The sequence below is a fragment of the Platalea leucorodia genome (genome assembly GCF_965183815.1).
Source record: "Platalea leucorodia genome assembly, chromosome: 2".
Taxonomy (NCBI): Eukaryota; Metazoa; Chordata; class Aves; order Pelecaniformes; family Threskiornithidae; genus Platalea; species Platalea leucorodia.
Genome location: NC_138824.1, coordinates 92,955,097 through 92,969,062, shown reverse-complemented (window position 1 = coordinate 92,969,062; position 13,966 = coordinate 92,955,097). Strand labels below are relative to the sequence as shown.

Genomic DNA, 13,966 nt, shown 5'->3' with positions numbered 1-13,966 from the left:
GCGCGGCTCAGCAGGGGGCTCAAGGCAGAGCCCCGGTGCGAGACGGCCGCTTCGGGAGCCGGAGGCAGGACAGGCTGCAGGGGAGGGACACAGAAACGACACCCAGGCACATCGGGATGGTGTCAGGAAAGCAAAGAAGCTCTGCTGCAGATGAGACTCGCGAGGGGCCCTCAAGGGAGGTGACTCTTCCCTCCTTTCAGCACCCGGCAGCCCCCGCCTGGCGTGCCGCGGCCGGCTGATGCTGCCGGTACGTGGGGAGGGACGGACAGACCGCCGCCAGCCCCGGGCAGCTTCAAGATGGCGGGGCGGGAACAGCCGGCCCCCGGGCATAGTCCCGCCCCGCCGCTATCCCCACCGCCGGCCGCCAGGGGGAGCCGACCCCCGCGGCGGCAGCCACCCCCAGGCCGGGCCCGCTCCCGGCGGCTGGCCTGCTCGGCGGGCGGGGAGGCGCCGCGCCGCGCCGCTCTCTATGGCCGTTGCCCGTGGCAGGGCCTCTGTTTACTTCCGGCAGCCCGGCGCCGCGCTGCATGGGGCGCGGGGGCGGCCGCCCGCCGCCAGCTGCCATGGCCGAGCCCCCCGAGGAGGACGAGCTGCCGGTGCCCGGTAAGTGGTGCCGGTCCCTCACAGGGGACGCAGCTCCGGGTGGGGGGGACCTCGTCCGCCCGTGGCGGTCCCTGCCCGCTTCCCTCCCGCCCCGGCGGCGCTGGGCGCCGTCGCCGGCGGCCCAGCGGCCGCCTCCCGGCCCCGGCGTCCGGCCGCGGCCCCTGGCCGCCCCGCTCTGCGCTTCTCGGCCGGCCCCGGCTCCCTCCGGCCTGCGAGTGCGGGTGCCCCGCGGCGCGGCGCCGGGCTGCAGGCCGCCGGCTCGGACCGATGCCTTCCGGCGTCTGGGGAGAAATACGTACGCTGACGTCAGAGATTAGACGGGGGCAACCTTGCTGTCGTCACCGTCGTGGTGCAGTGTTAAGCAGACAGGTTTTTTTCAGTTAGTAGATGAGTTTTGGTCCGTGATTTGACCTACGGTAATTTTTAAACATTTGCTCGGTGCCCAGGCAGCAAAAACCTCATTTCTGTTCTGTGGGATTTAATTTTATGAATTGGTAGGATCTAATTTCCAAACTGGCAGCTTAGGTTTCAGTTGTGAAATTAATGAGATACGAAGGACGTTTGTGAATTAAATTGTTTGGGTTTTGTATACATGAATTAAGAATATATGTATATTTTTTCATGTTAATGTTTCTGAAAGAAAAACAAATGAACCAGAGAGCTCCACTTTGGCATGAGTGCCAAAGACATCACTGTAAGAATGCTCAAATATGCAGCGTGGCTGGTTGGCTGGAGATTTAGAACAAAATCATGTTTTCAGATGCCTTTTAGGATGTTTAGGGTTGTAGGTGTTTCTACATATAATGAGAAAAACTCAACCCTTTCTTTAAATTTGACTGCACAAAGGCTTGTTTTTAATAAAATGGTGAAGCGCATCTAGAAAGGTGGTACATACAATTCTATACACGTCTGCTGAACATGGTACATGAAATAACGTCATTTGCAAATATGGGAAACGTGTGTTAAACAGTCATTTCAAAATCAATATCAAATTTACAGTTTAAGAGAGAACTTTGGGTTTTGGAGCTGCGGTGCGGAGTATTGATGAGAATGAAACATCTCAGTGTATATATTTTCAATGAAACAATGTTACTATCAAATTATATATAATTTTACAGAAGCAGTCTAATGTTACCGTGTGTATTTGTGCTATCACAGCTTACTTGTTAACAGAAAGTCTGCAAAGAAAAGGTTTGGGTTTTTCTTTTTCTCATCCAGAGAATGATTCTATGCTTAAAGCACAAGTTTTGACATTTTGAAATAGGAGGTCTAATTGTCCTTTGCCACATTGTCTGCATGGCTTTTGACAAATTATTTCACTTGTGAGGTCATTTATTTTCCTGTAGAATTAGTATTTTCTGTGTCAAACCACATGCTTGACCAAAAGGTGAACGAATAGTTAATGTTTTATGTTTTAAAACAACAGTGCTGATACTTTGGAAAGTAGTAAGAATTGAGAAAACTAGACAGATTACAAGGGTGGAAGAGTTGTCTGGAGTTTTTTGGGGTGTGTTTTTGTTTGAGATTTTTTAGTCCATGGTCTTATGATCAAAGACAGTTGTGCCAACCCATGTTTTGAAGGCTAAGAGTTTTGATTTTAGGGGGCCATTTTTAGAGCACATATATCTTTTCAGATGGGTGAGGAAGAGTGGTCAGTTTGGGGCCTGTCACTTCTTTAAAGCATGTGTGTGTGTCTTTCTAATCCAATTTGGAAAACCTGTTTGAATTCAAGTATAAACATAAGTGAGAACTCTTTGTCTCGACCTGCTTTCAGGATGAGCTTTTTATTTTACTTTCTGGGGGCAGTTATTCAGAATTCTTTTTTTTTTCTTTTATGCCCCTAGTAGTTTTTCTTAGAGGGTAGTGATAAAGTACCTTAGTGTACATTAAAATAAATTATTGTATCTGTGGTGAGTTGACCTTGGCTGGATGCCAGGTGCCCATGAAACTGCTCTATCACTCCTCCTTCTCAACTGGACAGGGGAGAGAAAAATATGACGAAGGGCTCATGGGTTGAGATAAGCACAGGGAGATCACTCAGCAATTAACATCATGGGCAAAACAGACTTGACTTGAGGAAATTAATTTAATATATTGCCAATCAAAAATCAGAGTAGCGTAATGAGAAATAAAACTGAATCTTAAAACACCTTACCCCTACTCCTCCCTTCTTCCCAGGCTCAACTTCACTCCTGATTTTCTCTACCTCCTCCCCCCCCAGCAGCACAGGGGGACGGGGAATGGGGGTTGCGGTCAGTTCATCACACGTTGTCTCTGCTGCTGCTTCCTCCTCAGGGGAGGACTCCTCACGCTCTTCCCCTGCTCCAGTGTGAGGTCCCATCTGCAGGAGACAGTTCTCCACAAACTTCTCCAATGTGAGTTCTTCCCATGGGCTGTAGTTCTTCACAAACTGCTCCAGCGTGGGTCCCTTCCACGAGGTGCAGTCCTTCAGGAACAGACTGCTCCAGCGTGGGTCCCCTGCGGGGTCACAAGTCCTGCCAGCAAACCTGCTCCAGCATGGGCTCCTCTCTTCACAAGTCCACAGGTCCTGCCAGGAGCCTGCTCCAGTGCAGGCTTCCTGCAGGGTCACAGCCTCCTTTGGGCATCCACCTGCTCTGGCATGGGGTCCTTCAGCGGCTGCAGGTGGATATCTGCTCCACCGTTAACCTCCATGGGCTGCAGGGGGACAGCCTGCCTCACCAAAGTCTTCTCCAGGGGCTGCAGGGGAATCTCTGCTCCGGTGCCTGGAGCACCTCCTCCCCCTCCTTCTTCACTGACTTTGGTGTCTGCAGAGTTGTTCCTCTCACATATTCTCACTCCTCTCTCCTGGCTGCTGTTGCACTGCATTTTTTTCCCCTTCTTATCACAGAGGGGCTACCACCATCACTGATGGGCTCAGCCTTGGCCAGTGGTGGGTCTGTCTTGGAGCTGTCTGGCATTGGCTCTATTGGACATAAGGGAAGCTTCTAGCACCTTCTCACAGAAGCCACCCCTGTAGCCCCCCACTACCAAAACCTTGCCACACAAACCCAATACAGTATCCTCAGAACACAATATACCAGCAACAATACATATTCTATTGTGAAATTAATGGAGACTAAGAAGAATCTAAAATGTGAACCTGAAAATGAAGTCGTCTTTGTGAAACAGAAGAAAATGCTTCAGCCATTTTTAAAAAAAAACAAAAAATGGGAAACTAAAATGTGTGATTGAATTAATAGGAAACTACTATCTCAAAATGTATGACGCAAAATTTCTTTTCACTAAAATTTGCATTGTCTTTTTGTGTTTTAGAATCAGGTGCTGTTTTCACATTTGGAAGAAGCAAATTTGCAGAAGATATTCCTAGCAAGTTCTGGTTCAAAAATGATAAGCCTGTACATATATCATGTGGAGATGAACATACCGCTATTGTTACAGGTCAGTATTGGAAATGGAGTATGTGATAACAGGTTATGTATTTGGACAGCTTGGAAAGTTATGATTCTTATTTGAATCCTGAGGTAATATATCAAATGGAGTTGTGGAGAAGAGAGGGTAGTCTTCTGTGGGGGCTATCGGATGCCTTTGAAGTTAGTGTGAGGTCACTGAAGGTTTTCACAAGACATCCCTAAGAACTGTCATGAGTGAATCAATAATAACTGAATGTATCACACTGGATTTAAAGTAAGCATGAGTTTGTTCAGCTTGAATGTTTCCTGTGGATCTGACAGTATTTAGTACACAATCTTAAATATAGAGGTTTCTGTCATGGAAGTAAACAGTATCTGTTAAACACAGTCAACAAGTTCACTAGGAATCTGCCTTAATCAATAGATAAAATTTTATCTCTGAAATTTAGATTTTAACTACTGTTAACTGTCAACTGAAAATGACCCTTGAAAGAGCAACTCAAAAAACTTCAGAAAATCCTACTAAAATCAGAAATAAATTGCAAAAGCATTCAGAGAAGCTCACATGCAATACAGGGAGCAGTATTTATGTTCATTTTCATTTCTTTGAAATGGTGGAAGCAATACTCATTGAAGAACTTGTTCAATTTATTTTATGTGCACGGGACTACTCTTTTGTATATGAGCACGTGTTGATTGTATTGACAATCAACTGCTGATAGATAATAAGACTTTGTTGTTATGAAATTTAGATGCATATTTTCAGGATTTTTTTATTGGAATGTATTTGCTCCTCACCAATGCCCAATTGGTCATTGCTCATTAAATAATTTCTTGAGGGTTTCTTGCTATGTCCCCAAGCAAAGTTGAAGATGCTGGATTTTTAGAACGAACAATTCCAGGCATGATAAAAGAAGAGTATAGACTTCATGGACTGCAGAACATCTTGAAGTGAAATTATATGATGAATTTTTCAAGCCTAATTTCATAGAAGATGAATTATCCATGAATAGTTTGTTTTGAACAAAACTTGACACTTTTTCTTGGATTGAATCAGTTCTATTAAATTGCCTGTTGCATAAAATTAATCAGAATGTAACCTGGGGCACTGTGAAATTTTCCTCTTGAAATTTTTTTTTTATATATCCTTTCATATGCCCACACCCAGTTTGAAATAACACTGGTAGAATTCTCAGTTTAGACAAGTCAATTTAAATTGCCTCCTTGAGTTCCCCCAGCATGTGCATGTGCCAGCACTGTTACCCTAATCAGCAACAATCCCCTAATTCCCTTGTCACTGTAATAGTGGCCACTTAGATAAAGCTTTTGAAGAAGTCAACTTGCGTAAGTTTGCAGGCAACGCTGTTTCTCTTCTATCTCCCCTTCTCCCTGTTATTTTAATATATACAGGAAATGTTTCAGAAATGTCTCTAGCTGGCTTTTGCTGTTGTAGTGTGCAGATACATCACCGAGGAAGCTTCTAGATAATCAGATCTTTATTTTTGCAAAGCTTTTGAGGAGAAGGAACTGTAGAAGCATGAGTACAAAATTTTTTTGGGACATTGTAAAGTAAAGGCAAAAGTGAGGGTAAAATACTCATCAACAATGAGCAAAGGTAGAGAAACCAGAAGAGTTGTACCAAAAAAGTGAAGAAGGGAAACAAAAAATCTTTGTCCCTCATTTGTTCTTCACACCTGTGCATGCTCCTGTGCGCCGCACATTTCTGCTGTTAGATGGAGTTGGATGATACAGTGGAATTACAGCCCTTGGTGAATGACATTGAACTGCAGTAACACCTGGAATAAAAGCTCCAGAAGTGCATGCCGATAATGAGTTTACTGAGAAGGGTACAGACCTTGCGGGAAACCAGGAGCTTCTTGAAATCCAGCTGAACCTGATCTGGAAGAGATAAAAGACAAACATTACTGAGGAAGGAAAAGTATCTCAAGCAGGTGTGTGCTAATGCATGCTTCATTTTATTTTCAGTCTTTGTTTACAGGTCACAAAATTCCCCCCTCCTTTTTTTCCCACCCCCTGGAAGAGGTAGTGGGACCTATGTATGTAGGGGGCAGTGGGAATATGAGGTAGATTCAAATCTGATAGAAATATATCAGTTTTACACTAACATGTCTCAACAATCATAAGTAAAACAATCACCCAAACTGATACAAAACATTCCTTAAAGCTGATTTTGGGCAGGAGAGACAGCTACATCTAGCACTGAATCTTGACTGAATGCAAATGAAGAAAATGTACAGGAACTAATATTTAGCATTCAAACAAAATATTCAGAAATTTTCAAATACTTCTTTAATCTAATCCAGCATCAATATTCCCATGTGACTTTTAGGAAGAAAAGTGTAAAGTAAATATAAAACACTCTTTTCTTTGGCTTTCTAAGTTAGGAGTTAGAGTCAAAATTTTATTTACATACTGTGGCTGCATGTTGGAATAGAAAGGACCAGTGATAGTTACTTGTTGACTTTGAGTTGGCTTGCTGAGCTAGTCGGAGAAACATTTCCTCCTCCAGTTTTGGAGTTTGCAATTGAAATTTGTGTTTCTTTATTCATTTGCTCTCTACCTTTAGCACAATTTTCATTAAAATGTTCAAGCAAGAATTCCTTTAAGCAGTTGTCGTCTTTAGTTCTTTAATGCAGTCATGAGCAGTATATCTTCCAGCATCACTTGTAATATACTTAATAATGTTCCTTGCTCCATTTCTATATTTTTTGGCCCAAGAATACTGACAGTCCACTCCCTGCATCTTTTATAATGGCAGGCTTTGGAAAGCAATTTATTCATCCTCTTGGGAGCTGGTGTGAAATAAGTGACATTACGTATGTTTTTAAGAATCTCCTCCCAATACCTTTCTATTAATTTTCTTCTCTACAAAACTCTTAAAGTTAACAGCTGTCTTATTGTTTATTTGCCTTGATTAGAATATCCTAGGCAGCTTGCCCACATTTGATCAAAGAGGCTGATCCTGTTCACAAGGGGGAAAACAGTGATGACGGAAGACACGTTTTCTGAATGCAGCTCTGGAGAGAATTGAAGCCCACAATGCAAGAGGGTAGAATGAAAGAAAGAAGTTATCAAGTGTAAAAGTAGGAGTGAAGAGAGGTGCATATGGAACCACAACAAGATAGTATGCTCATAATTTCGAGTTCTGTAAGGCATTAAATGTTCAACAATTTACATCGAAGAGACCTTGGAATCTCTCCAGGTCTTTGGACACCAGATTCCTTCTATTCTTTCTGCCTACCAGCAGGCCATCAGAACATGGCACAGTATCTTTTACATCGGCTGCAAGGGGAAAATGAGAAAGATTAGTACATGTTTATGTTGATCTTTGATATGTGTATGCAGGCAACCTACTGTGCTGTTCTTGTTTGTGTGATGCTAAAAGTCCTAAGCATGCCTGTTCTTATTGCTCAATAAAGCTTTTATTTTGAGAATATCGTGACTTGCCTAACAAAACTGATGTCATTCCCATTTTCATGAGATGTATTTGAATTGTGTATGAATTTGAAGTGATCTGTTAACATAGTTTATTCACAAAATAGCAAAAATAAATAAAAAAATCGTGGTGCCTGGCATATGATACTCTGTCCAAAATAATACCTGTTAAGTTTTCTTCAGATATAGCTTCTCAGTAGAATCTTGTAATAAATGCTCAAAGTCTGTACATTGTCTCCCCATTTTATTTCCCTCCCACACTAATATAATTTAGAAAGCAAAGGGGGGAATATGTAGAACATACCTTTAAGCATAGGCAATAGGAATACTTGGCTGCCTGCTATTCTCATGAAGCATGTTGAGGATTTCAGCTGGCATTTCCCAGCTGCTGAATGAATGCCTTTAGTACTGCTTCGTGAACCAGGGGAGCACATGACAGATGGGGTTCCCAGGAATCACAGTTGTGATGGCAACTACTCCTATGAGAAATGTACTGGTTAGGTGTCTCACAAAATCCTCTGTTCCTAAAGATATAAGGATCTTGTGGCTTCCCTAATAACCCTGAATTAATGTTGGTGAAACATCTCCTGATGATAAGCCAATGCATATGTACTTTGGGGAAATACTCCAGTCTTGCGTGAGCGTGAACGTGGAGACTGGTGTTGGAAGTATGTTTTCATCACCAAAACAGTCCTAGTAGTCTCTTTCTTTATATCCTGTTGTTCCCCTTATGCTGCCCAGAGTCGTAATCTTACTCTGCTGGACCTGTCTTCTGCCAGCCATTCCAGATGACAGATGGTCACAATCTCTGTATGGCAGCACCAAAGTGGAAGCAGAAAGACAAGAGCAATCTGAGTTTGCAAAGTTTTGAAATATGATCCTTGCCTGTTTATCTGCTGTCGAATTAGTTCTCACTTCAGTGCATCTGTGGTGATGACTGGAGAAATCTCAGGTTGCAATTATGAAAATAGAGCCTTTTGCATACAGAATTCTGTCATGTTTCCTGGCCAGCTTAGATTGCATCATGTCTGTTTCGAAACCCAATTTGCTGTACAGACCCAGAAATGTTGCTTCACTACAGGCGTTTGCTTAGGTTCCTCTGTAGTGCCTGTTAGTTTTCATTCACTGTCTGAATTACCTGCTTCGCAGTTCTCTTATTTTCTGTGACACTGCTAAGTGTTGGAAGCCTGAAATTATAAAAGGCTGTCACTCAGTTGTAAAAGAATGTAAAAAAATTCCTCTCATCTATTAAGCTCCTTGACTTACAAAGCAATGCCTGAGAATTTAAAGACTGGCATAAGAAACAGCAGATTGTGTCATTAAGCATGACCTGTTGGAATTTTGAATGGATAAAAGAGAATGTGCTTAAATTGAATTACTGCAGCTTGGCATCATATTCCCACAGGAGTACTACTGTCTTACAAAGGCAGTTAAAAAGTATAAACCAAGGATACAAGGAAGCATATACCAATATAGGATGCCATTTGCTAATAAAAATTCTTTCTGTTAACGTGTATTTTGCTCTCAGTGACAGACAGCTCTGCATGTGTTTTGACGTGATTGCATTATCAAAATTGGGATGGTGATATAAATGCTATTAGTAAAACACCATGAGTGTAGACTTGACCTCAGACTTTCTTCCCTTCCAACTTTCTTGGAAAGGCATAGTATTGATGCATAGCCCCATGCTCCAAAAATTGTCAAATCTTAACAATTTGATTGGGACTTTAGATACGAGTTATTGTTAGTTGTTGGTCGTTTGGGGTTTTTTGAACTGTGTGGTTATATATAAGAAAATAAATGGATATTTTTTTTAAACAGAGTAAGTATTTTTGTTGTATTTTAAACATTTCAATATCATATTTCGAAGTCTCTGTAAATCACATTCAGAACTTTCACTCAGAACCTACACTACTGAAGTATAGGCCATAATATTTTGGCATTATATTGTGTAATTGCTGTTATGTGTTGCAATCATGTGATAATTGTTGATGGCTAGGGTGACAAAGTTTATTTACATGACAGCCTTGTGATGAAGTCTAACTCAAAAAAGCTCTGCAGACCTTCATCAAAAGTAACACTCCTTTTAACAGTTGTAAAAGGGTTTTTTTTTTGACAAAACAGCTTCTATTGTTTTGCAAAGATTTCTGTTGGAACAAGGGTTTTATGTTGGGGTGTGAACTTCACAGCTTTACAAAAGGTAATAGTTTAAAAAGTTAATGAAATTAAATTAATTCATTTTAAGGTATTGTCAGTAGTCAGTTTTGGCTGTCTAATTTGCATGCCTGATGATGAAAGTTTAATCTGTTCATATACCATCCTCTTAAAAAAACACGGGTTATTCGGAATTACAACAGTTCGTTGTTTGTAATGGTCAAACCTGCAAGTTCAATGACACGTCATACCAGTTTCTGAAATACAACTCTAGCATTGCTCTGTTGAAGATTTGTAATCTAATGCTTGCATTTAGGTTTACGAAACTCCCTGACTGCATGGTGGTTTTATGCATTCCTTCTTTATATGCAGAGTAGCAAATTAATACAGTTTGTGAACATATTTGAAAATTTATCAGAAACTATGTTCTATAGAAGTGCAAATTTGTAAATCATTTTAAGAGAAGGTATTTAGCAGTAAAAGAAATAGCCCCTTCAAAACAACAAAATAAGCTCAATATTACAAATTTGTGTTTGTATTAATTATATAGCTGCATTATTCATTCCTGGTTTTGGGGTAAAAGATGTGAGTGCTCAGCTGAATGTGCTGTTATTTTATAAGTAGGCCTATAGATACTGTGGTTTCCGAACTGCAGGGTCTGTCCAAGAGTACAACATTTTATTTTCTGAAGAGCACTTTATCTGTGCTGTAATTAAAGGAGAGGATGTTTGTACTGCTTTTTGTCCCTTCTGGATGGGGATTTCTTACTTAAACAATGTAATTACTACTTTTGTACTGCAAAATCACCAGGACATTAATTATTGTTTACGCTTAAGTATTGAATTGCCTAATCTTAAATCTTACATTAAAAAGGAAGTAATAAATAGCATAGTGTGTGAATGACCATCTTGTCTTGGATGAGGTATTCAAACACTTGTATGGATTCTGACTGTGCATTTTTTTTCAGGGAATGGTAAACTATACATGTTCGGCAGTAACAACTGGGGCCAATTAGGACTAGGATCAAAGAACACTGTCAGCAAACCAACATGTGTTAAAGGTTTGTTTAATTCTTCTTTTTTTGTCTTTTTGAAAGGAGACCCTTGTGAAAAGGTACTTTATAAGATGCAGTTCCAAAATAACATGATTCTGCCTTCTTTACTCATCATGTGTAGCATATTACTGCACAAGCTCATAAAGGCAGCTTAAAAGGATCCCTGATTGATTTTCCATCAGTTCCAGATTCTGGGTCCTTTTGCATCTGAAGATTACTTAAGATACATAGAATCCTGTCTTTTTTGAGGGCTCTCATTTTATGTAATATTTGCCTTTTCTGACAAACCACATCGTCATTGTGACTGCAAAGACATTAATCAGATGCTTGTCTCTGCAGTGTTGTTTGTGTGTTAGAAATCAGAGTTCCAACAGCATTGTGTAACCTTTGTATCACTTTTGTCTTAGCACCTTTATAAATGAAAAAATCTATCAATCAGGAACTTTCTACAAGTACTGCTACAATTTTAGCAAGTATAAGAAGTGCCTGAGCAGGCATAAATGTTAATATATTTGTATGAAGCAGTAAAATAAATGCCGATATCCTTTCATGTGTTGTAAAGTATGTTTTCATTGCACTGTTATCTTCTTGATCTTTCCTAGCCAGTTTTATCTTGTCAAACAAAACTAAGTCAATACTTTTTCCCTCTGCCCTTACTTATGTCAAGTCAGATCTATCCCATTAACACATTTCTTTTCACCATTAAATGTTTATCCTCATCCTTTCTGCCAGCAGATCGATCTGTTAGCTTATTGTTAAAAACAAATTATCCTGCTTATTCAAACTCTTTTCTTCCTGATTTAGTTTATTCTGCTGTCCTTTATCTGCTCCTCTCTGTTTCACTTCAGAGGGAGAATGCAGCTACCCTCAGGTTCACATCTTCTGTCAGCCATGTGAGAGGTTGATTCTTACCCTGGCTTAAATGGATTGGGTGTCAAGTTTTGGTTTTACTGTCAAATTGCAATGGAGGATAAAAGTTGAAGAAAAGATGACAGCAATTCAAACCAGACCTGGCATCCACTGAAAAAAGTCACAAGAGGGGTATCTTTCTTCTCTTGGCAGTAGGCAGCAGGAGAAAGTCCTGGAGCTTTTCTCACTAGCTTTCAGTCCTCACTTGGCTTTGGGAATGGGGTTGCAAGGACACCTTTCAGTTTCTGCTTGGGGCCAAATGGTTGTGGCTGCGTGTTTTCCGAGAAAATTATCTTCTGGGACTTTACTAGAGACTAATGAAATTGGTTATGAAAAATTGCCAGCAATGTTGTAAATATAGCATGGCTCATCAAACACAATCGATTAGCCTAAGTGGGAGGAAGGTTAGGGAGCACAGACTTCTGAAGAGCTGATTAAGATAATCTCTGAAGTCGGAGGCAGTTTTGGGATATAAAGCAGCAGGAAGAAGCCAACACTGGAAGTGTTATGGTTCCAGCCTGGTGGTAGTGGTAGGTGTCAGACAGGATAGGCAGGAACCTGAATTTGGACAATTTATGTTTGTGTCTGTGTGATAGACCAGAGACAGTTCATGCTTAAGTAGATAGATTTATTCGATGACTTGGTAGAAGGTAGAAGGGACTTTAATCTGAATGTTATGGAGCTGATGAAAGTTGATTTGGAAGGACTGAAAAGGGGTTTGTGAAAGGGATGGTGGTTGTTGGCTTTGCCATGGACTAGTGCAGTGGAAAAGCAATTAAAGATATATTATGTAGAATAATGCTGGCTTAAGAGCATTATGTAGGACACATGGACATGGCTGAGAGAGGACAAATTGTTCGCCATGATCCGTAATTGGAGAGAGGATGGAAAAGTCGGTGAGATTTTATTTCCTCTGTTTCTGAAATGGAGTGCGCTTGCCATGGGAGAAAAGGCACCTCTGTATTCTCTCTTTCCCACCAAAATAACTCTTGACTCCTCTCGCATACATTCCCAGTCTTTCACAGTGACCAGACTGCAGAGAAGTACATGCAGTGGGTGGGTGGTAATTGAGCTGAAATTGAGACAGGATGGTATATGCAAAAATTTTAGGCGCTAGTCCAGATAGGACTGTCTTTAGCAATTGAGTTTAGTGATCAATGAGGGCAGTGCAGAGCAAAAGTCTAGCAAAAAAGGTAGCTGTGCATAACAAAGGAAGATAGGGATGATAAGACAAATGAACGGTATGATTTTGAAGATTTAAGATGGTGGGAAAAGCATAAGAGGGAGTTAAGAATAGTACTGTTAATGAAAACTGAAGACAGCTTTAAACATGCATTTTGTCCTGCAACTTGTTATATTATTTGAGGCGTATCCCATAAATGGTAAATTCTGGGGAATGTGGCATTGGTATGAAGTAGCCATCATCAAGTTAACCTGAGTGTCAGCTATAAGTTTTTAAGGTCTATATCTGTTTTCTTGTCTTGGGGGAATCCTGATTTAATAAGTCATGTGCTAGGTTCAAATGGGCAATGAATCTAGTGATCATTCTGTTGGTAAAAATATGAAAAAAATCAGAGCTCCCTCTAGAGCATAGAACATTTTGTTGTTGAACCAGCTATCAGCTTGTTTGTAACTCTTCCCCCTCCCTTTGGCTTTAATTCATAGCTTTAAAACCAGAAAAAACAAAACTTGCTGTTTGTGGAAGAAACCACACTTTAGTTTACACAGGTATGTAACCTATATTATATACATATTAAAGATAGATTTCTTCTTTTGCTTTCATGCAAAATTACATTAGGAACCCCAGGAGTGTTGAGGAAGGAAAAATAAACAAAAATAGGACTGTTAAAGCTTGGGGGTTTGATATCCAGTTCTTTGAATGCTTGATTTATTCTGAGCCAATGCATTTATAAAATAATGTTATATAGGAGTTTGCTAGCAATAGACAGATGAAAAAATTTCTTGCTGGCGTCTGAGGTGTGGTTAAAAATTATCAATATTTCATTTAAGTCTTGTAAGGGTATATTAGTATTTTTTATGTATCTGTACTCAAATTTACCTTTGACAAGTAATTTATCTTTATTAGTATGAAGTTGTATATTTGAGTAAATATAGTAGAACTGAATGTTTTCAAGTCTTCAAATTTTGTTGCATTTTGGTTAGACAAGGTAGTCTGCTATTTCAATGACAAGTTGCTTTATTAAGCTATAAATAAATAAACTGTAAATTTAAACTAAAAAATAAAATTTTAGAGAGACAGTATACAGAGAATTGATGCAAATTCTTGTCATGCTTCTAAAATTTATGTAATGGAATAGCCATCTTTGTGGTTGCAATCCTTTAGCTTGCAGTAATGTTATAAAGAGTTGTTTGATTATTAGGAGGTTTATATATGTGG

The 13,966-nt window shown here is 40.4% G+C and overlaps 1 protein-coding gene across 1 annotated transcript in view; it reads left to right on the top strand.

Annotated features, from left to right (window-relative positions):
* The first annotated feature begins 468 nt into the window (after window positions 1–468).
* RPGR (retinitis pigmentosa GTPase regulator) overlaps window positions 469–13,966 on the top strand; it is a 41,865-nt gene continuing 28,367 nt past the window's right edge. The window contains exons 1-4 of the mRNA XM_082334238.1: window positions 469–603; window positions 3,898–4,023; window positions 10,573–10,665; window positions 13,234–13,296. Coding sequence (XP_082190364.1) covers window positions 528–603; window positions 3,898–4,023; window positions 10,573–10,665; window positions 13,234–13,296 — 358 coding nt within the window. The 5' untranslated portion in view covers window positions 469–527. The remainder of the gene's footprint in view (window positions 604–3,897; window positions 4,024–10,572; window positions 10,666–13,233; window positions 13,297–13,966) is intronic.